Source organism: Gorilla gorilla, chromosome 18 (genome assembly GCF_029281585.2).
Source record: "Gorilla gorilla gorilla isolate KB3781 chromosome 18, NHGRI_mGorGor1-v2.1_pri, whole genome shotgun sequence".
NCBI lineage: Eukaryota > Metazoa > Chordata > Mammalia > Primates > Hominidae > Gorilla > Gorilla gorilla.
In genome coordinates this window covers 4580133-4607893 of record NC_073242.2, presented here as the reverse complement: position 1 = coordinate 4607893, position 27761 = coordinate 4580133, and the positions used below count along the sequence as shown (strand labels likewise).

Here is a 27761-nt window from a genome sequence, read left to right as displayed (position 1 = left end):
GCACCCACTCCCGCGCGTGGGCGGGGCTGGCTGGAGGGGGCGGGGCCTCCGGGACTGTGAGTGGGGCCTCCCGGGGTGTGGGTGGGGCCTTCGGCCGTGGGCAGGGCCGGCCAGGGAGAGGCGGGGCCTCCGAGAATGGGCGGAGCCTCCGGGAGTGCGCCCTCCCCGCACATGCGCCCTGACAGCCCAACAATGGAGGCGCCCGCGGAGTCGCTGAGGAGGCGGAAGACTGGGTACTCGGACCTGGAGCCTGAGTCGCCGCCCGCGCCGGGGCGTGACCCCGCAGGCTCTCCGGCCCATCTCCACACGGGCACCTTCTGGCTGACCCGGATCGTGCTCCTGAAGGCCCTAGCCTTCGTGTACTGTGAGTGCCGGGCGGGCCCGGGACATCCGCCAGTGTCACCTCCGCGCACCACGACCTCCGCCCTCCCTCGAGACTCCTCCGCGCGGTCTCGCGGCCGCGGCGCCCCCACGCAGCCCTCCTTCCTGCTGGGGCCCGGGCGAGGCGGGGCGGGCAGGGCAGGACAAGGCTTGCTGGCGACAGCGCACCCGGCCCTACCCCTGTCGCCGCCTCGAGCCTCCGGCCTGGGCTCCTGGGCTCCCGGCTCCACCCGCAGCCCCGAAGTTGCACGGCCGCGCCCGCCAGGACCGGCTCGGGGCTATGCGAGGCGGGGCCGGCCCGGGCCCTGGCCCAGGAGTTCCCAGGACAGCTGGGCAGGTGGAGGGTCACCCGTCCGTGGGCAGGTCGGGGGTCTGCGTCCTGGCTGCGGGGCGGGGGGCGGCCTGGAGAGGCGAGGCGCTCCTGCTGCCCCCGGCACAGCGCTGTGCTGACGGTGAAGGTTCCCACTGTAACTGGACGCCTGCACGCCACATCCCTACCGCGTGCGGCCCCTGCCAAAATCCGAGGAGCCGGCCCGGGAGCCTCCTTCGCGTCTCCCAGGGGCTGAGGGAAGGTGACTGGCTGGTGGCCAGACTGGAGTTTCTCCTTTAGTGTTCTCGACTAGCTCAGTCTGCGTTCGGGAAGATTCCCAGCGGAGGTCTGGGGGCAGCTCCGGAACCTCATCTGCAAGTGAAGCCTGCGCCTCACTGTGGGATGTGGTTGGCCGGGTCCACTGGCGGAGACCCTTCACCCCACAGCTGTGCGGGGCCCGCGTGCGCAGCCTACAGGGCAGAGCTCTGAGAAAAGTCAGTTCACGCTCAAAACCTCTGGATCCCCTGGCCAGGGGCAGCTGGCGATTCCAACTCGCTCTCTCCCCAGTCCCTACAACCCAGAACTGGTTTGGAAGAGAACGGTCCTGTGATCACAGGGACATGTGATCACACGGATACATGTTTCATAAGCCCAACGTGTCAGTAGCAACGAAGCCCAAACTGAGGCTCTCAAATGAGTATGGAAGTGAGAGGAGCCTGCCAGGCCGAGATGCAGCCAGCGGGGCGCGTGGGCAGTCACCCTCCCAGAGGGCTCCGGAGCTGCTGGCCCCGGGCGTTGCCCACGCGTTGGTTGTAGGCCGTGGGCATTGGATGTCTCCCTTTCCTTCCATCGTCTACTTCCCTCACGCGTGGAAGGAAAGGGTCAGGTTGCAGAAGTTCTTCTTTGCACAGCTTTTGTCCCACACACGTCGCGGGAAGTTTGGTAGCCTGGCTGTGCTGGAGTGATGCTCAGTTCGACGTTTTGTGTGACATTTGTGTGATACTTTCCACCTCCTGGTGCAAAGTGATGAGACGTGCTCATCACTACAAGGTTTCCTGTGGGATTGCAGTATCGGCTTCAACTGGGTCTCTGTCTCTCTCTCTCTTTCTTTAAAGCAACTATTTTATTTTATTTATTTATTTTTTTCGAGATGGAGTCTCACTCTGTTGCCCAGGCTGGAGCGCAATGGCACCATGTCGGCCCACTGCAACCTCCGTCTCCTGGGTTCCAGCGATTCTCCTGCCTCAGCCTTCCAAGTAGCTGGGATTACAGGCACGCACCACCACGCCTGGCTAATTTTTAAAAATATTTTTAGTAGAGACGGAGTTTCACCATGTTGGCCAGGCTGGTCTCGAACTTCTGACCTCAGGGCCTCCCAAAGTGCTGGGATTACAAGCGTGAGCCACCATGCCCGGCCTGCAATTATTTTAAAAAGTAGTTCTTCCCAGGTTGCTTTTCCCTCCACAGTATTAAACAGTCATTTTAAATGGTGGTGCTGTCACTTAGCAAACGATAAAGTAGAGATAAAGTGAAGCTGTGAGGCTCTAATAGGCCTTCCACAGGGGAGCCCGAGATACAGCAGGAAGTCCCAGTGGCCTTGCCTCGGGAGCACAGCTTCATAAAACCAGCTCGGACTCTTTCAAACGAGCTGAGGCTCCTTTGATCTCCGCAGGGATTCTCTGTTCAATTCAGAAGGAACTGCTTTTCAGCCACTGGGTCAAGCAGATATTTTAAGCCTGGTGCCCAGCATTGAACATTTCTCCTTGACATATGCACGTTCTTCTGTCTTGTGAGTACATTTGAGGTAGAATCAGTGTTTTTCTGCTGTATCAAGGAACCAGTTTCCCATCTTTCAGGGACATGGTTTTCTGGCTGAGCTGGCCCAGGGCAAGCAGGCAGTCAGCCTGCATTTATCTCCTTCTAGAAAGTTCTGGATTTTACTGGGACTGTGCGCTACTCCCTGTTCCTCAGAATCCCAGGGTTTTTCCAAGTTGCCATAGGGGGTCTCCAAATATTTCACTTGATACTGAATTTTACAATGTTTATAGCTATTGAAATACTTGTAATTAAACACATAACCAAATGTATTCTGTGGAAACTCCCCTTGTTAAAAGACATTGAACTGAAGGAGGCTTACCCTTAGGCAGATTGTCTCGGCAGACATGTAGTAAAGATGTACAGATCAGGAGAACACAGAAACGCCTGCCCTGTCGGGGAAGCTTCGAAGCCAGACCTGGAGAGGCCGGCTGCCAGCGACGGGCCTCTGCATTCAACCTGACTTTGCATCCGTCCTGGGGCTGGCTCCTTCCCACCGCGGGCCTGGGCGTTTCCATGTGCTGCCACCGAGGTGTGTAGGTGCTAGGGGTGTGCTCGCTGCACACAGACGTGCGTACCGTGGGCGTCCCGGGGTGTCGGGCATGCCCTGCTGTGCTGTGGGAGCCAGAGTGTGTTAGCGGAAAGCGGCATTTTCACAGGGCTCGGAGTTGAAGACACACCTGTCTTCCTGACGTGTGGACTCCGGTCCCTAGTGTGGTTACTGTGTTGAGCAGTTGCTGAAGTGGCACCCTGCCTGGTGCTGACCTCCTGGTGACAACGCCACTACCCCCAGTGGACAGCGAGGAAGCAGGGTCTGCCGCTGGCCCAGCTGTGCAGCGAGTGTCCGTAGGCCCTGGAGTTCAGCCCTGCCCTTCATTCACGCCACTGTGCAGCCTGCGTATCCTGGACACCCGGTTCACATCTGGGCAGCGGCGTTCTCGGGCCGTGACGGCCCCTGGGAGGACCGAGGCTGCCCGAGGTGGTCGGGGACGCCTGACACTGAGCTTCCCCTCAGCACAGATGTCACTCCCAGGAATGGCTGAAATCCGGATGAGTAAAAGCTTATGTGACAGGAGTTTCCGGCCTAAGCAGCGGGACCTGGGTGCTATGTTCTTGGTGTGTAGGGGCAGTGCCGGCCGCCCATGGGTGCCGGTGCCTCCTGCAGTCAGGCCTGCTGCCGTCTGTGTGCGGAATAAGGAAACCGAACCCAAGAGTGGGCACCATGCCCAGGCTCACCAGAACAGAGGGCAGAGCAGCCTGGCCAGAATCCCTCACTGTTTTATGGCAGGAACCCCTACGGTCATGCGCTGACGTTGTGGCCCAGCGTTCCCCGCGGAAGATTGAGGCCCTCACTGGTCAACCCTGCAGTACGAGGGCGTGTGTGGCAAACAGCTGGTCTGGAGCCTCGTCAGCCAGGCCGGCTCCTTGATGCTTTGAAATCCCCCTCCCAGGGGGCCTGGCCAGGTCGGTCCATGGGCGGCCACAGGCAGCTGGGGCTGGACTCCTGGAATTTCCAGCAGCCCTGCGTCTGTTACAGCGCCAGTGGTAGAGCTGGATTCCCTGACAAGACGGGGGAAGGACAGCCTTGCAGGTGCTACTGAAGACACCCTAGGCTAGAGCTGCCCACCCCGGCTGGGTTCTCCTGGACTGAACTGACGTTGGTTTGCTATTGATGAGAGTCACATAGTATATGTACACAATGCATTTTAACTGCCTCAGAATTAAGGTGTTATCTGGAAACAGTGTAATTACAGTTGGTCAGAATTGGGTTGATAGCAGTTCACTGCAGAGAACTTTCTGGAAGCTGTGACAGGTGGAAGTAGTGGGGCTCAGGGTTGGTGGGCCACACCTTAGCTGTGTGGCCTTGGCCAAGTTGCTCATCAAGACCTTCCTGTCACTGACGAGGTGAGAGTGACCGCTGGGCCGTCCTGAGGCTGACATGGGATTCCTTGCCTGTGCACACTTCCCAGAAGGCGGACCGAGGACACACCGGCCCGGGAGACGGCTCGCAGGCGGCCACGGAGTATATCTGAACGTCGGAAAGGACCTTTCCTTTGAAGCTCAAACATTTATGAGATATTGTTACAATTCGGAAGGGATCTGTAGGTGAAATGTGACATGAAGACTGGGTAACGTTGGCATTTGCAGACTGACTTTATGACTGGCACTTTTCGTGGGTGCCATGGCGTCGGCGCAGAGACACTCCTGAGGGATTTGGTCTGTCGGTCCATGTGTTTGTGGGGGCCGAGTCCTGGACAGGCCTAGGAGGGAACCGCCCCGGCCAAGGCCGGCTGCTCGGCGCCTGCACAGGGCATGAGTGCTGGGGGCTTTGGGACACACGCTCCCTGCTGCCTCTGGGGCAGATGTTCACCTGCACTGCTTACAGTGAGAGGCTGGGGCCCCAGTGGACGAGCCGTGGTGCCTGAACTGCTCCCGCTGTGTCCCCGCCACGTGAGGCATCTCTTCCTGACCGTGGTCCTGAGACCACCTGGCCTCTGCCTTCCCAGGGTTAACTGTACTTGTTCTCTCCGTGGCTGCCGACGCCCTTCCGGCCTTCAGACTTAGCCCTCATCACTCCTGGACTCCTGACCCCACCCAGGGCTGACCACCGGAGCCCTGCTCTCTGCTTCCTTTGCGGCTGATATTGTCCCCATTCCAGTGTTGTTCTTGTGCCTATCTCCCCTCTAGCTCCTTGCAGTCAGGGAGAGGACTTTGTTTATACCTCTATCCCTTGTCTTCTAGGGGCATCTCCTGCTCAGTGAAATGTGCTGACCCGTAGCAGGTGGTCTCTACCAGGGCTTAGTGTCAGCATGGGACACTTTTCCAGCCATTACCCCTTCTTCCCCCTTCACCCACCTCCAGCCCCGAGGTGCGGCCCAGCAGGACAGATACTGCCACAGCCCTCCCTTGGTTGTGTTCATACTTCCTGGGCTGCTCATGCCTTCCTGTTTGCTGGTGGATTCTCTTTTTGCTGGAGTGTATCCCCAAGCAGCTTTTCCAGAAAGGACCAACTTGCCCGGATCTCTAATTCTCCATCAAAGCCACTTTCCCTCAGAGCTTTAGAGCATTGAGGAGGCATCTTCAAACATCTGACTCTTCTTCTCCCTGGAAGCTTCTAGAGTCTCAGTACCTTGCCCTCCTGCGCTCCACCTTTGCTCTCTGTTCTGGTTATTTATCGAGGAGTCTCTGAGGCTCTTTTTTTTGCTCTCTTGTAGTGGCCTCGGTGAGCTCTTCAGCCTCAAGGCATGTCCTTGGCTCTGGATGAGGCTCTTCTGGCCTCTCCCCAATCTGCCCACGTGTTCCAAACACCGCATGCCCCAGCTGGGTTCCAAACAGGGCGGGTGGGGGCCACTCTCCTGTCTAGCTTCCTAGCGTGGGCTGGAACCTGGGAAGGTCTCTCCATGAAGCTGAATGGAGAGGAACATGGCTTCCCCAAGGCCCTAGGAGCCAAGCACCACACAGAACCCACCGCTTGGCTGTGATCCCGAGTGACGGGGACAGCCTGGACTGCAGAAGGAACGCCCAACGCTGGCGGGAACGGAGGGGTTTTTCTTGCTTGTCTTTCCAGTTCCACATTGTCACACTGGAGTCCTGGGCTCAGTGAGATTATGTTGAAAATCCGACCTCTAGGGGATCTCCATGCTAGTTTTGTCCTTTAGGCGTGGAGGCATGCGTGCCGCACTGTGGCATCTATTCTGTGCACCTGCTCACCGCCCTTCCTTCTTTTCCGCGTGGGGCAGTTTTATCGCTTCTCCCCGGCAGCTGCTCCGGCGAGGTGGGGCCGCGGTGCCAACGGTAGCGTGTCTCTGAGTCTCACCGCAGCCCTTGTAGCTTGGCATCCTCCTCAGATGACACCCAAGGCAGGGTTGACATGGCAAGCAGAATCGTTTGCACCCATATTTGCTAAACTCTCAGCTGTTCTTCAGAAAATTTGAGGAGAAAATGAAACCAAAAAGAATACTTGAAACCCTGCTCAGTTGGTTTTGTTCTGAGCTTTCAGTGGCTCTAAGAGCTCATGGGAAATGAGTTCTTTTTCTTTTCTCCAGGCCACTTGAGTTCTAATGAAATGCACCACTTGGTTTTACAAGTTCTTCTATAAAATACTTGCTTGTTTAGAAAGCAAACAGCACTGCCCTACCTCGGAGCTCTGCAGCACATACCTTTAAAGAAAAAATACTTGAGGTCACTGTGCTGAGGCCCAGAATTTAACCACGGCCAGTAAGAACCATCACAGAGAACGGCATTTCTGGGATGACTGTTTTAATTTTACAACAATTTATCTGAAAGGAGAAAAGAGAAAGCTGATTTTTTTTTTCTGATTCTTTTTTTTTTTTTTTTTTTGAGATGGAGTTTCACTTTTTCGCCCAGGCTGGAGTGCAGTGGTGCAATCTCCTCTCACTACAACCTCCGCCTTCCGGTTTCAAGAGATTCTCCTGCCTCAGCCTCCCGAGTAGCTGGGGCTACAGGCACAGGCTGCCAAGCCCAGCTATTTCTTTCTGATTCTGAAACAAAGTATTTATCAGCCATGCCTGCTGTTGGCTGCTCGGGCGACACGGTATTTCCTCGGTATTTCCTCGTTGCAGCTCCCAGGTGAGGCTCTGGGTCCCTGTGAGAGGCAGGTGGTCGCCATGGCTCTGCCTCCTCCCGTGTGGGGTAGTGACGGGGCCTTCCGAAGCTTGACTGCTTGGTTAGTTTTGCTTTGAGAGCCTGTGATGTTTCAAGATTTTTACTGCATCTTTTTATGTAGCTATTTTTATAACATGAGTAGAGGTTGAAATAGTTTTTTTTCTCTGAAATCTCAATTCAGTCTGTCTTCCTTTTTCCTGATAAGCAGGAAGCATCCTATGCTTCTTGCCTTAGAATTACTGATTTAGGCTATTGCTTTGGTGAGGCCACATCTTGTTTTCCTCTGTGGTCCTGGAGTTTGCGTTGTGGTGAGGGGTGGAGCACATCCACCCTTCAGCCAGCGCCAATTAGGTCCCTGTGGGAAAGGGGCCCCAGCCTAGCACCAATGAGGGCTGGGCCCTGGAGTGTGCAGTGGCTGAACAGTCACCACCTGTGTTTCTCCCACCTGCATACATGCCAGGACATACACACACGCATCCCTGCACATGCACACATACATGTATACATGTGCACACATGTACAGAGACATGCATACACCCCTGCACACATGGACACAGGGCATCCATGCACAGGTGCACATGTATGCATGTGCACATGTGTACAGACACATGCACACACACAGGGACACACGGGCATGTCATACCCATATGCACACACACTGGCCTGAGCTCCTGTGGAAGCTGCTGGTGTGGTCCCTGCACGTGTGGCCGCCGGGGCTGAGGGTCCCTGCGCGTGTGGCTGCCGGGGCTGAGGGCCTGCCGCGAGGTGTCCTCTATGTTGCTAGGAGGTCAGCGCTCACAACTCAGGTCCCTTCCACCCAGTGGTGGAGGCGGTAGGGGTGTGGGGAGCCTTCTGCTGCAGCCCTGTGACCCACCCCGTGTCCCCTCTGTGTCCCACCCCATGTCCACCCTGTGTCCAGTCTGTGTCCCGCCCTGTGTCTGCCCCACGTCTGCCCTTTGTTTACCCTGTGTCCATCCCGTGGCCGCCTGTGTCCACCCTCTTCCTCCTCACTTGGAGCTGCCCCCACCCACCTGCCGTCGCAGCCCCTTTAGAGGTCACCAGCCCTGGCCCTTTCGTCGCCCAGGGCCCTGCGGTGCTCTGCCTGTGGCCCTGCTCCTGCTGCCTTGGAGGGAGGCTGCTCACAGCGCTTCATGCCGGGCACTGAGTGGTGTAGAGTCTTCGAGAAACCTTTACTTTTTAAAATTTTTTTATTAAAAATAAAACTATTAACTGAAACTGCAGACTCTATGGCTTTTCCACCCGTGCCTGTTCCGTTCTGGGACCCGGTTTTGTCCTGGCGTCTCCTCCCTCCCTCCCTGGTCTGTGAGTCTCCCAGACTTTCCTGTGTTTTCCGACCTTGACGGTGTCGAGCAGGCCTGTCATGGTGTCTGTAGAGCGTCCCTCACGTTGGGTCCGTCTCGTGTTTTCTCGCAGTTAGACTGGGTGATGGGTTTTGGGAAGATGCCCACAGAGGTGCGGGGCCCTTCCCGTCACACCGTATCAGGGTCCTGACGTCCGCACAGCTTTCTGATCACCTGGCCAAGGTCTGCCTGCCAGGTGTGCACTCTGACAGGTCCCTGCTTTCCCGCCCTCTCTGTCCTCTGGAAGCCGCTCAATGGGTCCAGCCTCTGCCTCCCAGAGGGAGTGTCTGCGGACATTATGTGGAATTCCTCTGTGGGGAAGATCTTGTTACTTACTTGTTTGTGGTCACTGATTTTGTCACTGTGGACCCACGCCCATTTATTTTCCCTCTGGGTCGTGATCCCGTGCTGTCACCGTGAGTCTGTGTCTGGGTGGTGATCCCGTGCTGTCACCGTGAGTCTGTGTCTGGGTCGTGATCCCGTGCTGTCACCGTGAGTCTGTGTCTGGGTGGTGATCCCGTGCTGTCACCGTGAGTCTGTGTCTGGGTCGTGATCCCGTGCTGTCACCGTGAGTCTGTGTCTGGGTCGTGATCCCGTGCTGTCACCGTGAGTCTGTGTCTGGGTCGTGATCCCGTGCTGTCACCGTGAGTCTGTGTCTGGGTCGTGATCCCGTGCTGTCACCGTGAGTCTGTGTCTGGGTCGTGATCCCGTGCTGTCACCGTGAGTCTGTGTCTGGGTCGTGATCCCGTGCTGTCACCGTGAGTCTGTGTCTGGGTCGTGATCCCGTGCTGTCACCGTGAGTCTGTGTCTGGGTCGTGATCCCGTGCTGTCACCGTGAGTCTGTGTCTGGGACGTGATCCCGTGCTGTCACGGTGAGTCTGTGTCTGGGTCGTGATCCCGTGCTGTCACCGTGAGTCTGTGTCTGGGTCGTGATCCCGTGCTGTCACCGTGAGTCTGTGTCTGGGTCGTCATCCCGTGCTGTCACCGTGAGTCTGTGTCTGGGTCGTGATCCCGTGTTGTCACCGTGAGTCTGTGTCTGGGTCGTGATCCGGTGTTGTCACCGTGAGTCTGTGTCTGGGTCGTGATCCCGTGTTGTCACCGTGAGTCTGTGTCTGGGTCGTGATCCCGTGCTGTCACCGTGAGTCTGTGTCTGGGTCGTGATCCCGTGCTGTCACCGTGAGTCTGTGTCTGGGTCGTGATCCCGTGCTGTCACCGTGAGTCTGTGTCTGGGTCGTGATCCCGTGTTGTCACCGTGAGTCTGTGTGTGGGTTGTGATCCAGTGTTGTCACTGTGAATCTGTGTCTGGGTTATGATCCAGTGCTGTCACTGTGAGTTTGCTGCTCAGCTCCTCCACCTTTGACCACTGGTGGGTTTCCCCTCCTTCCCCACGGGGATGCTTCCGGCCCAGCTTCTGTTTCTCTGCCCCAGCCCTAGAATGAGTTGTCTCCAAGGAGCCCTGGTTCTTTTTAGGGGAGCATAGAAACTTCAGTCTGGGCACTGGGAGGGCCGTTGCTCCCGGGGTGTCACAGCTGCTGGCCCTCTTCCTGGGCAGAGCTAGGCTCTGTGTGTCACTGTCTCATTTCACACATTTGATTGCTTCTCTGTTGTATCCACCTATCCATCTGTAAGTATACGAAGGTCAACCTGGTCCATGCCGATGACTCTGACTCTCACCTGGCACACGGTGTATTCCAGCCTCCCGTCCTGGCACACGGTGTATTCCAGCCTCCCGTCCTGGAACATGGTGTATTCCAGCCTCCCGTCCTGGCACACGGTGTATTCCAGTCTTCCCTGCTGGCCCATCTGAATCCTCCCTCTCTGCTAGTGGGAACCTGGCTCCCCTGACTCCTCTAGCATCTGCTCAGCCCTGGTGCACGTGCGAGAATTGCCCACCCAGGCCCAGGGGCAAAAGCCCTGGAGTGCAGCGTTTGTGTACAGCTCCTTCTGGCCTTGCGGTCTCCGCTCAGAACATTTTCCGGAGTTGCTTAGGCGGCTCCTGCCCTCTGGCCAGTGTGTTTCTGTTTCACATCCCTGCGTGTGGAGCCTGTATTCTATCTGCATACCCCAACCTCCTGGTCGGGTCTTCCCCCAATAGTTTGTGCACATTGAAGTTCATCTTGTGTAATGCTCAGTGCTGTGGGCTTTGCCTCCATCACCCCAGCTCCAGCCCCAAGTCCCCCGTGCATGGGAGTGACCACTTCCCCTGCACCAGCCCCTGGCACGCCCGGGTCTGTCTCCTGTCCCTCTGGTTTTGCCTTTTCCAGCGTGACATACGAATGAAATCACTCAGTATATAGCCTGTTGGGTCTAGATTCTTCTGCTTAGCAAAATGCACTTAAGATTCATCCATGTTATTGCCTGAACCAACAGCTGCATTCTTATCTCTGATTATTTTTCTGTTGCACAAATGCACCTCCGGTTATTTATCCACTTCCACCGTGAAGGATGTCTTCCTTGTTTCTAGTTTTTAGTGACTATGAACAGAGCTGCTATGAGCATCTGCACGAGGCTTCTGTGTGAGCACGCTTTCAGGTTGAAGGCCTGAGAGGCGCAGTAGTTGCTTTGTAAGGTAACCCTTCATTACCTGGGTCAGACGCCACCATCTGCATCCACAGTGGTACGCCACAGCATCCCCGGCACAGCGAGGGCACTCCTGCTGTCCCGAACCTTCTGCAGCATTGGGCACTGTCCATTTTCGTTTTTTTTTTTTTTTTTTTTTTTTTTTTTGAGACAGTCTTACTCTGTCGCCGAGGCTGGAGTGCAGTGGCACTGTGTCGGCTCACTCCAACCTCTGCCTCCTGGGTTCAAGCAATTCTCCTGCCTCAGCCTCTCGAGTAGCTGGGATTACAGGTGTGCACCACCACGCCCAGCTAATTTTTGTATGTTTAGTAGAGACGGGGTTTCACCACATTGGCCAGGCTGGTCTTGAACTCCTGACCTCAGGTGATCTGCCCACCTCGGCCTCCCAAAGCGCTGGGATTACAGGCATGAGCCACCGCACCCGGCCTGGGCACTGTCCATTTTCAAGCACTTCGGCCATGTGACGTGTGTGTGGTGACAGCACGCTGTGGTTTTCATGGGCATTTCCGCAGTGATGAAGGATGTTGAGCATCTTTTCACGTGTTATTTGCCATCCGTACACCTTTCCTTTGTCTGTTCAGATCTTGTGGCCTGGTTTTTTCTTCCCATCTTTAACATTGGGTTGTTTGTTTTCTAATTATGGAATTTTAAAAGTTCTTTAAGTATTCTAGATACAGATCCTTTATCAGTTGTGTGATTTGCCAGTATTTTCTTCCAATCTGCGGCTTGTGTTTTCATTCTGTTAAAAGTAGCTTTTGCAGATGAAAAGTTTTTCAGTTTGATAAAGTTCAATTTACAGTTTTTAATTTCATAGATTATGCTTTTGGTGTTGTATCTAAAAACTTGTTGCCAAACCCAAGTCACATAGATTTTCTTCTATATTTCCATCTAGAAGTCTTATGCTTTTATGTTTTACATTTAGGTCTATGATCCTTTTTGGTTAATTTTTGTGTAAGGTGTGAAGTGTGTTCAGGTCCAACTTTTTGCATGTGGACATCCATCTGTTCCAACATGATTGTTAGAGAGACTCTTCTTTGTTTTTTTATTTATTTTGTAGAGACTGAGTCTCACTATGTTGCCCAGGCTGCTCTGGAATTCCTGGGCTCAAGCGATCCTCCTGCCTCAGTCTCCCAAAGTGCTGGGATGACAGGTGTGAGCCACCGCGCCCGGCCCAAGGCTGCTCTTTGTCTGTGTAGTTGCCTTTGAACCTTTGTCAGAATTTGTTAACTCTGTGTGTCAGGTCGGGGGCAGGGGGGCTGTGTCTGGGCCGTCTCTTCCATTCCATTGAGTTCTGTGGCTCTTCCTTAATCAATACTGCGCTGTCTTGATGTGGTCTTGATTAGCTTTTTAGTAAGTCTTGAAATTGGGTAACATGAGTCCTCCACCTCTGTTCTTTTCCAGATGATTTTGGCTTTTTAATCCCTTTGCTCTCCCATGTATAGTCTAGAATCAGCTTGTCAGCCTCGGCGGAAGCACTGACTGGGTGTTTGGTTCAGATTGTGCCGAATTTATGGATCAAATTGACACCTTAATGATTTTGATTTTTCCAATCCATGAACATGGTCTATCTCTTCATATAGTTAGATCTTGTTTCATTTTTTTATCAGTGTTTTGTAGTTTTCCATGTGCAGATTCCGTTTATATATTTTTAGATTTATAAATGCACGGGGAAAAGTACATGTACTAGCTTCCTACATGTCTACACAGACACTCACTCCAAACCAGCACGCACAGTTACACAGACATGGACCCCAAGCCAGCTTCCTACACACAGTAGGAAGCCGCATGTACTTGTGGGGTTGCTCTTGTGATATTTTTATCTTCTTTTATCCCTGTGTCATTACTTGTTTGTAAATCGATTTTTTTCCTTTTGAGATGGAGTCTCTGTTGCCCAGGCTGGAGTGCAATGGCACCATCTTGGCTCACTGCAGCCTCCCGGGTTCAAGTGATTCTCCTGCCTCAGCCTCCCAAGTAGGTGGGACTACCGGGGTGCACCACCACATCCGACTAATTTTTGTATTTTTTAAGTAGAGACAGGGTTTTGCCATATTGGCCAGGCTGGTCCCAAACTCCTGACCTCAGGTGATCCACCCGCCTCAGCCTCCCAAAGTGCTGGAATTACAGGCGTGAGCCACCGTGCCCGACCCTTAAATCTACTTTTTTTTTTTTTGACATGGAGTTTTGCTCTTGTCATCCAGGCTGGAGTGCAGTGGCGCAATCTCGGCTCACTGCACCCTCCACCTCCCAGGTTCAAGCCATTCTCCTGCCTCAGCCTCCTGAGTAGCTGGGATTACAGGTGCCCGCCAAAACGCCCAGCTAATTTTTGTATTTTTAGTAGAGGTGGGGTTTTTCCATGTTGCCCAGGCTGGTCTCAAACTCCTGATCTCAGGTGATCTGCCTGCCGTGGCCTCCCAAAGTGCTGGGATTACAGGCGTGAGCCACCCTGCCCGGCCTTTAAATCTACTTTTTATGATGTTAATAGAGCCACTTCCACTTTCTTCGGTTTGTATTTTTTAATTTTTTTTTTAAATTTTTTTCAGCCATGATGAATTAGATCCAGCTTTCTTTTGATTCACATTTGCATGGTGTATCTATTTTACTTTCAGCCTACTTTTTCATTCTTCATGTTTACACACGGGAATGTGGTTCTCTCACCTGTCAACATCTCTCGGTAAGCATTCAGTGTTCTACAAATACTGACGTCCAGAGGAAGTGAGAGAGCCATTGTGGGGTGGGTGCCGTCAGATGTGAACTCGCAGACCTGTGGATGTGAGAGTACCGTTGTGGGGTGGGCGCCGTGAGACGTGAACTCGGAGACCTCTGGCTGTGACAGTGCCGTTGTGGAGTGGGCGCCGTGAGACGTGAACTAGCAGACCTGTGGCTGTGACATTGCCGTTGTGGGGTGGGCGCTGTGAGACGCCAACTCGGAGACCTGTGGATGTGAGAGAGCCGTTGTGGGGTGGGTGCCGTGAGACGTGAACTCGGAGACCTGTGGCTGTGACAGTGCCGTTGTGGGGTGGGCGCCGTGAGACGTGAACTCGGAGACCTGCGGATGTGACAGAGCCGTTGTGGGGTGGGCGCCGTGAGACGTGAACTCGGAGACCTGTGGCTGTGACATTGCCGTTGTGGGGTCGGAGCCGTGAGACGTGAACTCGGAGACCTGTGGATGTGAGACAGCCGTTGTGGGGTGGGCGCCGTGAGACGTGAACTCGGAGACCTGTGGATGTGAGACAGCCGTTGTGGGGTGGGCGCCGTGAGACGTGAACTCGGAGACCTGTGGATGTGAGAGAGCCGTTGTGGCGTGGGCGACGTGAGACGTGAACTCGGAGACCTGTGGATGTGACAGACCCGTTGTGGGGTGGGCGTCGTGAGACGTGAACTCGGAGACCTGTGGATGTGACAGTGCCGTTGTGGGGTGGGCGCCGTGAGACGTGAACTCGTCGACCTGTGGCTGTGACAGTGCCCTTGTGGGGTGGGCTCCGTGAGACGTGAACTCGGAGACCTATGGCTGTGACAGTGCCGTTGTGGGGTGGGCGCCGTGAGACGTGAGCTCGGAGACCTGTGGATGTGAGAGAGCCGTTGTGGGGTGGGCGCCATGAGACGTGAACTCGGAGACCTGTGGATGTGAGAGAGCCGTTGTGGGGTGGGCGCCGTTGGACGTGAACTTGGAGACCTGTGGATGTGAGAGAGCCGTTGTGGGGTGGGCGCCATGAGACGTGAACTCGGAGACCTGTGGATGTGAGAGATCCGTTGTGGGGTGGGCGCCGTGAGATGTGAACTCGGAGACCTATGGCTGTCACATTGCCGTTGTGGGGTGGGCTACGTTGGACGCGAACTAGGAGACCTGTGGCTGTGACATTGCCGTAGTGGTGTGGGCCCCATGAGACGTGAACTCGGAGACCTGTGGATGTGAGAGAGCCGTTGTGGGGTGGGCGCCGTGAGACGTGAACTCGGAGACCTGTGGCTGTGACAGTGCCGTTGTGGGGTGGGCGCCGTGAGACGTGAACTCGGAGACCTGCGGATGTGACAGAGCCGTTGTGGGGTGGGCGCCGTGAGACGTGAACTCAGAGACCTGTGGCTGTGACATTGCCGTTGTGGGGTCGGAGCCGTGAGACGTGAACTCGGAGACCTGTGGCTGTGAGAGAGCCGTTGTGGGGTGGGCGCCATGAGCCGTGAACTCGGAGACCTGTGGCTGTGACAGTGCCGTTGTGGGGTCGGAGCCGTGAGACGTGAACTCAGAGACCTGTGGCTGTGAGAGAGCCGTTGTGGGGTGGGTGCCGTGAGACGTGAACTCAGAGAACTGTGGCTGGGGGAGACCCGTTGAGGGGTGGGCGCCGTGAGACGTGAACTCGGAGACCTGTGGATGTGAGAGAGCCGTTGTGGGGTGGGCGCCGTGAGACGTGAACTCGGCGACCTGTAGATGTGAGAGAGCCGTTGTGGGGTGGGCGCCGTGAGACGTGAACTCGGAGACCTGTGGCTGGCAGAGACCCATTGTGTGGTGGGCGCGGTGAGACGTGAACTCGGAGACCTGTGGCTGTGACAGTGCCGTTGTGGGGTGGGCGCCGTGAGACGTGAACTCGGAGACCTGCGGATGTGAGAGACCCGTTGTGGGGTGGGCGCCGTGAGAAGTGAACTCGGAGACCTGTGGATGTGAGTGACCCGTTGTGGGGTGGGCGCCGTGAGACGTGAACTCGGAGACCTGCGGATGTGAGAGAGCCGTTGTGGGGTGGGCGCCGTGAGACGTGAACTCGGAGACGTATGGCTGTGACATTCCCGTTGTGGGGTGGGCGCCGTTGGACGTGAACTAGGAGACCTTTGGCTGTGACATTGCCGTTGTGGGGTGGGCGCCGTGAGACGTCAACTTGGAGACCTGTGGATGTGAGAGAGCCGTTGTGGGGTGGGCGCCGTGAGACGTGAACTCGGAGACCTGGGGCTGTGACAGTTCCGTCGTGGGGTGGGCGCCGTGAGACGTGAACTCGGAGACCTGTGGATGTGAGAGAGCCGTTATGGGGTGGGCGTCGTGAGACGTGAACTCGGAGACCTGTGGATGTGACACTGCCGTTGTGGGGTGGGCGCCGTGAGACGTGAACTCGGAGACCTGTGGATGTGAGACAGCCGTTGTGGGGTGGGCGCCGTGAGACGTGAAGTCGGAGACCTGTGGATGTGAGAGAGCCTTTGTGGGGTTGGCGCCGTGAGACGTGAACTCGGAGACCTATGGCTGTGACATTGCCGTTGTGGGGTGGGCCCCGTTGGACGTGAACTCGGAGACCTGTGGATGTGAGAGAGCCGTTGTGGGGTGGGCGCCGTGAGACGTGAACTCGGAGACCTGTGGATGTGAGAGTGCCGTTCTGGGGTGGGCGCCGTGAGACGTGAACTCGGAGACCTGTGGCTGTGAGAGAGCCGTTGTGGGGTGGGCGCCGTGAGACGTGAACTCGGAGACTTGTGGATGTGAGAGAGCCGTTGTGGGGTGGGCGCCGTGAGACGTGAACTCGGAGACCTATGGCTGTGACAGTGCCGTTGTGGGGTGGGCGCCATGAGACGTGAACTAGCAGACCTGTGGCTGTGACATTGCCGTTGTGGGGTGGGCGCCGTGAGACGTCAACTCGGAGAGCTGTGGATGTGAGAGAGCCGTTGTAGGGTGGGCGCCGTGAGACGTGAACTCGGAGACCTGTGGATGTGAGAGAGCCGTTGTGGTGTGGGCTGCGGGAGACGTGAACTCGGAGACCTGTGGATGTGAGAGAGCCGTTGTGGGGTGGGCGCCGTGAGACGTGAACTCGGGGACGTGTGGATGTGAGAGAGCCGTTGTGGGGTGGGCGCCGTTGGACGTGAACTCGGAGACCTGTGGATGTGAGAGGGCCGTTGTGGGGTGGGCGCCGTGAGACGTGAACGCGAAGACCTATGGCTGTGACATTGCCGTTGTGGGGTGGGCTACGTTGGACGTGAACTAGGAGACCTGTGGCTGTGACATTGCCGTTGTGGGGTGGGCGCCATGAGACGTGAACTCGGAGACCTGTGGATGTGAGAGAGCCGTTGTGGGGTGGGCGCCGTGAGACGTGAACTCGGAGACCTGTGGCTGTGACAGTGCCGTTGGGTGGGCGCCGTGAGACGTGAACTCAGAGACCTGCGGATGTGACAGAGCCTTTGTGGGGTGGGCGCCGTGAGACGTGAACTCGGAGACCTATGGCTGTGACATTGCCGTTGTGGGGTCGGAGCCGTGAGATGTGAACTCGGAGACCTGTGGCTGTGAGAGAGCCGTTGTGGGATGGGCGCCGTGAGACGTGAACTTGGAGACCTGTGGCTGTGACAGTGCCGTTGTGGGATCGGAGCCGTGAGACGTGAACTCGGAGACCTGTGGATGTCAGAGAGCCGTTGTGGGGTGGGGGCCGTGAGACGTGAACTCGGAGACCTGCGGATGTGAGACAGCCGTTCTGGGGTGGGTGCCGTGAGACGTGAACTCGGAGACCTGTGGCTGTGACATTGCCGTTGTGGGGTCGGAGCCGTGAGACGTGAACTCGGAGACCTGTGGATGTGAGAGAGCCGTTGTGGGGTGGGCGCCGTGAGACGTGAACTCGGAGACCTGTGGATGTGAGAGAGCCGTTGTGGGGTGGGCGCCGTGAGACGTGAACTCGGAGACCTGTGGATGTGAGAGAGCCGTTGTGGGGTGGGCGCCGTGAGACGTGAACTCGGAGACCTGTGGATGTGACAGTGCCGTTGTGGGGTGGGCGCCGTGACACGTGAACTCGGAGACCTGTGGATGTGACAGTGCCGTTGTGGGGTGGGCGCCGTGAGACGTGAACTCGGAGACCTGCGGATGTGAGAGAGCCGTTGTGGGGTGGGCGCCGTGAGACGTGAACTCGGAGACCTGCGGATGTGAGAGAGCCGTTGTGGGGTCGGCGCCGTGAGACGTGAACTCGGAGACCTGCGGATGTGAGAGAGCCGTTGTGTGGTGGGCGCCGTGAGACGTGAACTCGGAGACCTGCGGATGTGACAGAGCCGTTGTGGGGTGGGCGCCGTGAGACGTGAACTCGGAGACCTGTGGCTGTGACATTGCATTCGTGGGGTCGGTGACGTGAGACGTGAACTCGGAGACCTGTGGATGTGACAGAGCCGTTGTGGGGTGGGCGCCGTGAGACGTGAACTCGGAGACCTGGGGCTGTGACAGTTCCGTCGTGGGGTGGGCGCCGTGAGACGTGAACTCGGAGACCTGTGGCTGTGACAGTGCCGTTGTGGGGTGGGCGCCGTGAGACGTGAACTCGGAGACCTGTGGATGTGAGAGAGCCGTTGTGGGGTGGGCGCCGTTGGACGTGAACTCGGAGACCTGTGGATGTGAGAGAGCCGTTGTGGGGTGGGCGCCGTGAGACGTGAACTCAGAGACCTGCGGATGTGACAGAGCCGTTGTGGGGTGGGCGCCGTGAGACGTGAACTCGGAGACCTATGGCTGTGACATTGCCGTTGTGGGGTCGGAGCCGTGAGATGTGAACTCGGAGACCTGTGGCTGTGAGAGAGCCGTTGTGGGATGGGCGCCGTGAGACGTGAACTCGGAGACCTGTGGCTGTGACAGTGCCGTTGTGGGATCGGAGCCGTGAGACGTGAACTCGGAGACCTGTGGATTTGAGAGAGCCGTTGTGGGGTGGGGGCCCTGAGACGTGAACTCGGAGACCTGCGGATGTGAGAGAGCCGTTCTGGGGTGGGTGCCGTGAGACGTGAACTCGGAGACCTGTGGCTGTGACATTGCCGTTGTGGGGTCGGAGCCGTGAGACGTGAACTCGGAGACCTGTGGATGTGAGAGAGCCGTTGTGGGGTGGGCGCCGTGAGACGTGAACTCGGAGACCTGTGGATGTGAGAGAGCCGTTGTGGGGTGGGCGCCGTGGGACGTGAACTCGGAGACCGGTGGATGTGTGAGAGCCGTTGTGGGGTGAGCGCCGTGAGACGTGAACTGGGAGACCTGTGGATGTGAGATAGCCGTTGTGGGGTAGGCGCCGTGAGACGTGAACTCGGAGACCTGTGGATGTGAGATAGCCGTTGTGGGGTAGGCGCCGTGAGACGTGAACTCGGAGACCTGTGGATGTGAGAGAGCCGTTGTGGGGTGGGCGCCGTGAGACGTGAACTCGAAGACCTATGGCTGTGACATTGCCGTTGTGGGGTGGGCTACGTTGGACGTGAACTAGGAGACCTGTGGCTGTGACATTGCCGTTGTGGGGTGGGCGCCATGAGACGTGAACTCGGAGACCTGTGGATGTGATAGAGCCGTTGTGGGGTGAGCGCCGTGAGACGTGAATTCGGAGACCTGTGGCTGTGACACTGCCGTTGCGGGGTGGGCGCCGTGAGACGTGAACTCAGAGACCTGCGGATGTGACAGAGCCGTTGTAGGGTGGGCGCCGTGAGACGTGAACTCGGAGACCTGTGGCTGTGACATTGCCGTTGTGGGGTCGGAGCCGTGAGACGTGAACTCGGAGACCTGTGGCTGTGAGAGAGCCGTTGTTAGATGGGCGCCGTGAGACGTGAACTCGGAGACCTGTGGATGTGAGATAGACGTTGTGGGGTGGGCGCCGTGAGACGTGAACTCGGAGACCTGTGGATGTGAGAGAGCCGTTGTGGGGTGGGCGCCGTGAGACGTGAACTCTGCGACCTGTGGATGTGAGAGAGCCGTTGTGGGGTGGGCGCCGTGAGACGTGAACTCGAAGACCTATGGCTGTGACATTGCCGTTGTGGGGTGGGCTACGTTGGACGTGAACTAGGAGACCTGTGGCTGTGACATTGCCGTTGTGGTGTGGGCTGCGGGAGACGTGAACTCGGAGACCTGTGGATGTGAGAGAGCCGTTGTGGGGTGGGCGCCGTGAGACGTGAATTCGGAGACCTGTGGCTGTGACAGTGCCGTTGTGGGGTGGGCGCCGTGAGACGTGAACTCAGATACCTGCGGATGTGACAGAGCCGTTGTGGGGTGGGCGCCGTGAGACGTGAACTCGGAGACCTGTGGCTGTGACATTGCCGTTGTGGGGTCGGAGCCGTGAGACGTGAACTCGGAGACCTGTGGCTGTGAGAGAGCCGTTGTGGGATGGGCGCCGTGAGACGTGAACTCGGAGACCTGTGGCTGTGACAGTGCCGTTGTGGGATCGGAGCCGTGAGACGTGAACTCGGAGACCTGTGGATGTGAGAGAGCCGTTGTGGGGTGGGGGCCGTGAGACGTGAACTCGGAGACCTGCGGATGTGAGAGAGCCGTTCTGGGGTGGGTGCCGTGAGACGTGAACTCGGAGACCTGTGGCTGTGACATTGCCGTTGTGGGGTCGGAGCCGTGAGACCTGAACTCGGAGACCTGTGGATGTGAGAGAGCCGTTGTGGGGTGGGCGCCGTGAGACGTGAACTCGGAGACCTGTGGCTGTGAGAGAGCCGTTGTGGGATCGGAGCCGTGAGACGTGAACTCGGAGACCTGTGGATGTGAGAGAGCCGTTGTGGGGTCGGAGCCGTGAGACGTGAACTCAGAGACCTGTGGATGTGAGAGAGCCGTTGTGGGGTGGGCGCCGTGAGACGTGAACTCGGAGACCTGTGGCTGTGACAGTGCCGTTGTGGGGTGGGCTCCGTGAGACGTGAACTCGGAGACCTGTGGCTGTGACAGTGCCGTTGTGGGGTGGGCGCCATGAGACGTGAACTAGCAGACCTGTGGCTGTGACATTGCCGTTGTGGGGTGGGCGCCGTGAGACGTCAACTTGGAGACCTGTGGATGTGAGAGAGCCGTTGTGGGGTGGGCGCCGTGAGACGTGAACTCGGAGACCTGTGCATGTGAGAGAGCCGTTGTGGGGTGGGAGCCGTGAGACGTGAACTCGGAGACCTGTGGATGTGACAGTGCCGTTGTGGGATGGGCGCCGTGAGACATGAACTCGGAGACCTGTGGCTGTGACAGTGCCGTTGTGGGGTGGGCGCCGTGAGACGTGAACTCGGAGACCTGTGGCTGTGACAGTGCCGTTGTGGGGTGGGCGCCGTGAGACGTGAACTAGGAGACCTGTGGCTGTGACATTGCCGTTGTGGGGTGGGCGCCGTGAGACGTGAACTCGGAGACCTGTTGATGTGAGAGAGCCGTTGTGGGGTGGGCGCCGTGAGACGTGAACTTGGAGACCTGTGGATGTGACAGTGCCGTTGTGGGGTGGGCGCCGTTGGACGTGAACTAGGAGACCTGTGGCTGTGACAGTGCCGTTGTGGGGTGGGCGCCGTGAGATGTAAACTCGGAGACCTGTGGATGTGAGAGAGCCGTTGTGGGGTGGGCGCTGTGAGACGTGAACTCGGAGACCTGTGGATGTGAGAGAGCCGTTGTGAGGTGGGCGCCGTGAGACGTGAACTCGGAGATCTGCGGATGTGAGAGAGCCGTTGTGTGGTGGGCTCCGTGAGACGTGAACTCGGAGACCTGCGGATGTGAGAGAGCCATTCTGGGGTCGGCGCCGTGAGACGTGAACTCGGAGACCTGTGGCTGTGACATTGCCGTTGTGGGGTCGGAGCCGTGAGACGTGAACTCGGAGACCTGTGGCTGTGAGAGGGCCGTTGTGGGGTGGGCGCCGTGAGACGTGAACTCGGAGACCTGTGGATGTGACAGTGCCATTCTGGGGTGGGCGCCGTGAGACGTGAACTCGGAGACCTGTGGCTGTGAGAGAGCCGTTGTGGGGTGGGCGCCGTGAGACGTGAACTCGGAGACCTGTGGATGTGAGAGAGCCGTTGTGGGGTGGGCGCCGTGAGACGTGAACTCGGAGACCTGTGGCTGTGACAGTGCCGTTGTGGGGTGGGCGCCGTGAGACGTGAACTCGGAGACCTGTGGATGTGAGAGAGCCGTTGTGGGGTGGGCGCCGTGAGACGTGAACTCGGAGACCTGTGGATGTGAGAGAGCCGTTGTGGGGTGGGCGCCGTGAGACCTGAACTCGGAGACCTATGGCTGTGACAGTGCCGTTGTTGGGTGGGCGCCATGAGACGTGAACTAGCAGACCTGTGGCTGTGACATTGCCGTTGTGGGGTGGGCGCCGTGAGACGTCAACTCGGAGACCTGTGGATGTGAGAGAGCCGTTGTAGGGTGGGCGCCGTGAGACGTGAACTCGGAGACCTGTGGATGTGAGAGAGCCGTTGTGGGGTGGGCGCCGTGAGACGTGAACTCGGAGACCTGTGGATGTGACAGTGCCGTTGTGGGGTGGGCGCCGTGAGACGTGAACTCGGAGACCTGTGGATGTGAGAGAGCCGTTATGGGGTGGGCGCCGTGAGACGTGAACTCGGAGACCTGTGGATGTGAGAGAGCCGTTGTGGGGTGGGCGCCGTGAGACGTGAACTCGGAGACCTGTGGCTGTGACATTGCCGTTGTGGGGTCGGAGCCGTGGGACGTGAACTCGGAGACCTGTGGCTGTGACAGTGCCGTTGTGGGGTCGGAGCCGTGGGACGTGAACTCGGAGACCTGTGGCTGTGACATTGCCGTTGTGGGGTCGGAGCCGTGAGACGTGAACTCGGAGACCTGTGGCTGTGAGAGAGCCATTGTGGGGTGGGCGCCGTGAAACGTGAACTCGGAGACCTGTGGCTGTGACAGTGCCATTGTGGGGTGGGCGCCGTGAGACGTGAACTCGGAGACCTGTGGATGTGAGAGAGCCGTTATGGGGTGGGCGCCGTGAGACGTGAACTCGGAGACCTGTGGATGTGAGAGAGCCGTTGTGGCGTGGGCGCCGGGAGACGTGAACTCGGAGACCTGTGGATGTGAGAGAGCCGTTGTGCGGTGGGCGCCGTGAGACGTGAACTCGGAGACCTGTGGATGTGACAGTGCCGTTGTGGGGTGGGCGTCGTGAGACGTGAACTCGGAAACATGTGGATGTGAGAGAGCCGTCGTGGGGTGGGCCCCGTGAGACGTGAACTCGGAGACCTGTGGCTGTGACAGTGCCGTTGTGGGGTGGGCGCCGTGAGACGTGAACTCGGAGACCTGTGGATGTGAGAGAGCCGTTGTGGGGTGGGCGCCGTGAGACGTGAACTCGGAGACCTGTGGATGTGAGAGAGCCGTTGTGGGGTGGGCGCCGTGAGACGTGAACTCGGAGACCTGTGGGTGTGACAGTGCCATTATGGGGTGGGCGCCGTGAGACGTGAACTCGGAGACCTGTGGCTGTGACCGTGCTGTTGTGGGGTGGGCGCCGTGCGACGTGATCTCGGAGACCTGTGGATGTGACAGTGCCGTTGTCGGGTGGGCGCCGTGAGACGTGAAGTCGGAGACCTGTGGATGTGACATTGCCGTTGTGGGGTGGGCGCCATGAGACGTGAACTCGGAGACCTGTGGTCTGCGTACAGGGCAAGCGTGGCTCACCTGTAGGCCGTAAGCGTCAAGCCCTTCAGCGTGTGCTGGGAGTGACGCCGTTGACCACAGCCAGGGTCATCAGGTTGTGTTTCGTAATGGTGAATGCTGAGTGCAGTCCGAGTGGTCAGCTGGTTGTCTGTGTGTAGCCAGGCACGCAATTTATATACACGTGTTTTGTTTACTTCTATGTGTGTGCGTGTATACACACTGCATCTGCTGCAGACACGCAATTTATATACACGCATCTAGTTTGCTTCTGTGTGTATGCCTGTATGCACACACCGCGTCTGCTGCAGACACGCATTTTATGTAACGTGTCTGGTTTACTTAGATGTGTATGCGTGTATGCACACACTCCATCTGCTGCAGGTACGCATTTTTTGTAACGTGTCTGGTTTACTTAGATGTGTGTGCATGTATGCACACTACGTCTGCTGCAGGCACGCATTTTATGTAGTGTGTCTAGTTTACTTAGATGTGTATGCACACACCCCGTCTGCTGCAGGCACGCATATTATGTAACGTGTCTAGCTTACTTAGATGTGTATGTGTGTATGCACACACTGCATCTGCTGCAGGCACGCATTTTATGTAACGTGTCTGATTTACTTAGATGTGTGTGCGTGTATGCACACACCCCGTCTGCTGCAGGCACGTATTTTATGTAACGTGTCTAATTTACTTAGATGTGTGTGTGTGTATGCACACACCGCGTCTGCAGCAGGCACGCATTTTATGTGACGTGTCTAGTTTGCTTAGATGTGTATGCGTGTATGCACACACCGCGTCTGCTGCAGGCACGCATTTTATGTGACGTGTCTGGTTTGCTTAGTTGTGTATGCGTGTATACACACACCGCGTCTGCTGCAGGCACGCGTTTTACGTCACGTGTCTGGTTTACTTAGATGTGTGTGCGTGTATACACACACCGCGTCTGCAGCAGGCACGCATTTTATGTCACGTGTCTGGTTTACTTAGATGTGTGTGTGTGTATACACACACTGCGTCTGCTGCAGGCATGCATTTTATGTAACGTGTCTGGTTTACTTAGATGTGTGTGCGTGTATGCACACACTGCGTCTGCTGCAGGCACTCATTTTATGTAACGTGTCTAGTTTACTTAGATGTGTGTGCGTGTATGCACACACCGCGTCTGCTGCAGGTTGGCTTTTCCAGTGTTTCCCCCAAGATCTTGAGAAAGTACTCAGACTCCTGAGTCTAGGGTTTGGACCCCAAACCGTCGGCCAGGCTCTGCCTCCCCTTCCCGCCCGCCTCGCCCCACAATCTGAGCTGTGCCCATGGTGTCCACATGTGGTTTATTCCTAGTTACGCTTGTTTTGTCTTCTTTTTCTTCCAGTCGTGGCATTCCTGGTGGCTTTCCATCAGAACAAGCAGCTCATCGGTGACAGGGGGCTGCTTCCCTGCAGAGTGTTCCTGAAGAATTTCCAGCAGTACTTCCAGGACAGGACGAGCTGGGAAGTCTTCAGCTACATGCCCACCATCCTCTGGCTGATGGACTGGTCAGACATGAACTCCAACCTGGACTTGCTGGCTCTTCTCGGACTGGGCATCTCGTCTTTCGTACTGATCACGGGCTGCGCCAACATGCTTCTCATGGCTGCCCTGTGGGGCCTCTACGTGTCCCTGGTCAATGTGGGCCATGTCTGGTGAGTAGCAGGAACGGGGCAGTCGGAGCTCAGGGCTTGCTGTCACTTAGCACAGACACCGCCAGGTCTCCTGGCACTTGGAAAGACTGGACGAGTGTTTATCTTAAATTCATTCAGGAGGGTATCGTCATTTTACTTAGGCCATGGCAGAGCGGCCAGTGCACCAGCCACAGCAGCCACCCATCTTCAGGATTAAAACCCCACCTCTTTGCAATAGCTCCTCCTTACTTACAGGACTGCATTGCCAGCTTACTAGAGCCGGAGGGTTGGGGAAAGGGAGGCAGAAGCAGTGGGTCTGTGTCTGTGTTGACATGTAGGAAGCTGGTGTGGGGTGGGTGTCTGTGTGGAAGTGTAGGCAGCTGGTTTCGGGTCCTTGTCTGTGTGGACGTGCAGGAGGCTGGTTTGGGGTGGGTGTCTGTGTGGACGTGCAGGAGGCTGGTTTGGGGTGGGTGTCTGTGTGGACGTGCAGGAGGCTGGTTTGGGGTGGGTGTCTGTGTGGACCTGCAGGAGGCTGGTTTGGGGTGGGTGTCTGTGTGGACGTGTAGGAGGCTGGTTTGGGGTCCGTGTCTGTGTGGACATGCAGGAGGCTGGTTTGGGGTGGGTGTCTGTGTGGACATGCAGGAAGCTGGGGATGCGCTGGTTCCTGCGTGCCCAGCTTGGTTCCGCCCTCGATGGGACAGCTGGGCTTTGCATGGAGACTGAGGACAGCTCTTGTGTCTTTCGTGGACGGGAGACAGGAGGCAGCTGGCTCAGGGCTGAGTGGTCGGAACCAGGACCCTGTCCCAGGATGGAAGGCTGTGGTGGTGAGTTGGTGCGGGCAGGGTGCAGCCTTGGGCTGTGGAGCCTGTGTTTTCCATCCTGGTCAGGGCGGCTGAGTTGAGGTTGGAGTGTCTGGGGCCACGTGTGCTTCCGGGAGCCTGAATGCTCTGCCTCCAGCACAGTGCCTGTGGCTCCGGTGTTCCCTGGTCGGAGGCTCAGGTTGCTGTGATCTGGGCTTGGTGGCACAGCCCAGGCCCTGCAGGCTTATGCAGGGAGGGCTGCAGCTGGCATCGGGGCACCTGTGGGGGGGGGGTCCCCACTTTGTGGCTGTGCTGGAGTGGGCACTTGTAAGGGGGGTCCCCACTGTGTGGCTTTGCCGGGGTGGGCACCGCTGCCAGGTCCAGTTGCTGGTGTTTCCTCAGGTCTCAGCTACACTTGAGTGCGTCACCTCATTCAACAAGCAGGTCAGACAGTGTCACCAGGGCAGGGCAGGAGGCCTGGGGATGCCTTGGGCACCCACAACGTGGCTCTGCCCCAGGGCCCCTCCACACACACAGGCCTGACTTTGCCGAGGCACCCATGAGCTGTCAGCACAGGCTGAAGTGGTGTGCTGGGGTCAGGCGCTCTCACGGGAGTCTGCAGGCCTGGGGCCACGTGCAATGCATGTGGCTGTTTGTGGTTTGCCCCCGAAGCCCCAGGCCCTGTGACGCACCTCCCCCGCACATCACATTCACATGAGCTGTCTCTGCCGACGGTGGCCTGGTGGGGGCTGTGCTTCTTGGGTGTCTGGACGGTGAAGCGGCTTTTTCTCCCTTCACCGCATGCTCTTGGTGAGGATGTCGCTCTGCAGTCTTCACTGGAGGTGTGAGGTTCCGCCCGCCTCCGGGGGGCTGCAGGAGTCTTGAGCCCACCTGCATGGGAGGCTTCTCTCTGCTCCCCATTTAAAGTTCACCTGAGCGTGGTTTGTGGCAGCGTGGACTTGCACGTTTTTGTTTTGGTACTTTGGGGGTCTGTATTCTTGGTCTAGAAATTTAAACATCTGGGGGTTTGGCAACATTTATGACAGAGAGAGCCACAGCTTAATAATTGTTGCATAAAACTCTAAGTGATTTTAGAGAGGACTCTGACTCTGCTCAGAGCTGGCCTTCCTGTTACATAAAACCATGCAGCCTTGCAGGACGCTGGAGCCCTGAGCACAGCATCTGCTGCAGTATCTGAAGTCGCTTCAGCTTTTCCAAAACGTTGGCTCTGACTCCGTCGTTGGCTCTGACTCCGTCATTGGCTGACTCTGTCGTTGGCTGACTCTGTCGTTGTCTCTGACTCTGTCGTTGGCTGACTCTGTCGTTGGCTGACTCTGTCGGCTGACTCTGTCGTTGGCTGACTCTGTCGTTGGCTGACTCTGTCGTTGGCTGACTCTGTCGTTGGCTCTGACTCTGTCATCTCTGACTCAGTCATCGTCTCTGACTCTGTCGTTGTCTCTGACTGTCATTGTCTCTGACTGTCGTTGTCTCTGACTCTGTCGTTGGCTGACTCTGTCATTGGCTTTGACTCTGTCGTTGGCTGACTCCTGTCGTTGTCTCTAACTCTGTCGTTGTCTCTGACTGTCGTTGTCTCTGACTCTGTCGTTGGCTCTGACTCTTTCGTTGGCTGACTCTGTCGTTGGCTCTGACTCTGTCGTTGGCTGACTCTGTCGTTGGCTGACTCTGTCGTTGGCTCTGACTCTGTCGTTGTCTCTGACTGTCTTTGGCTGACTCTGTCATTGTCTCTGACTCTGTCGTTGGCTGACTCTGTCGTTGGCTGACTGTCGTTGGCTGACTCTGTCATTGGCTGACTGTCGTTGGCTGACTCTGTTGTTGGCTGACTCTGTCGTTGTCTCTAAGTGTGTCGTTGGCTGACTCTGTCATTGGCTGACTCTGTCGTTGTCTCTGACTCTGTCATTAGCTGACTCTGTCGTTGGCTCT

General features: G+C 57.1%; 1 protein-coding gene across 1 annotated transcript; it reads left to right on the top strand.

Moving 5' to 3' along the window:
- Positions 1-156: 156 nt before the first annotated feature.
- LOC129527492 (lipase maturation factor 1-like) lies at positions 157-25045 on the top strand. The gene is made up of 2 exons (XM_055364867.2): positions 157-364; positions 24732-25045. The coding sequence occupies exons 1-2, from the start codon at positions 172-174 to the stop codon at positions 25043-25045; spliced, it is 507 nt and encodes a 168-aa protein (XP_055220842.2). The 5' UTR covers positions 157-171.
- The last annotated feature ends 2716 nt before the right edge of the window (positions 25046-27761 follow it).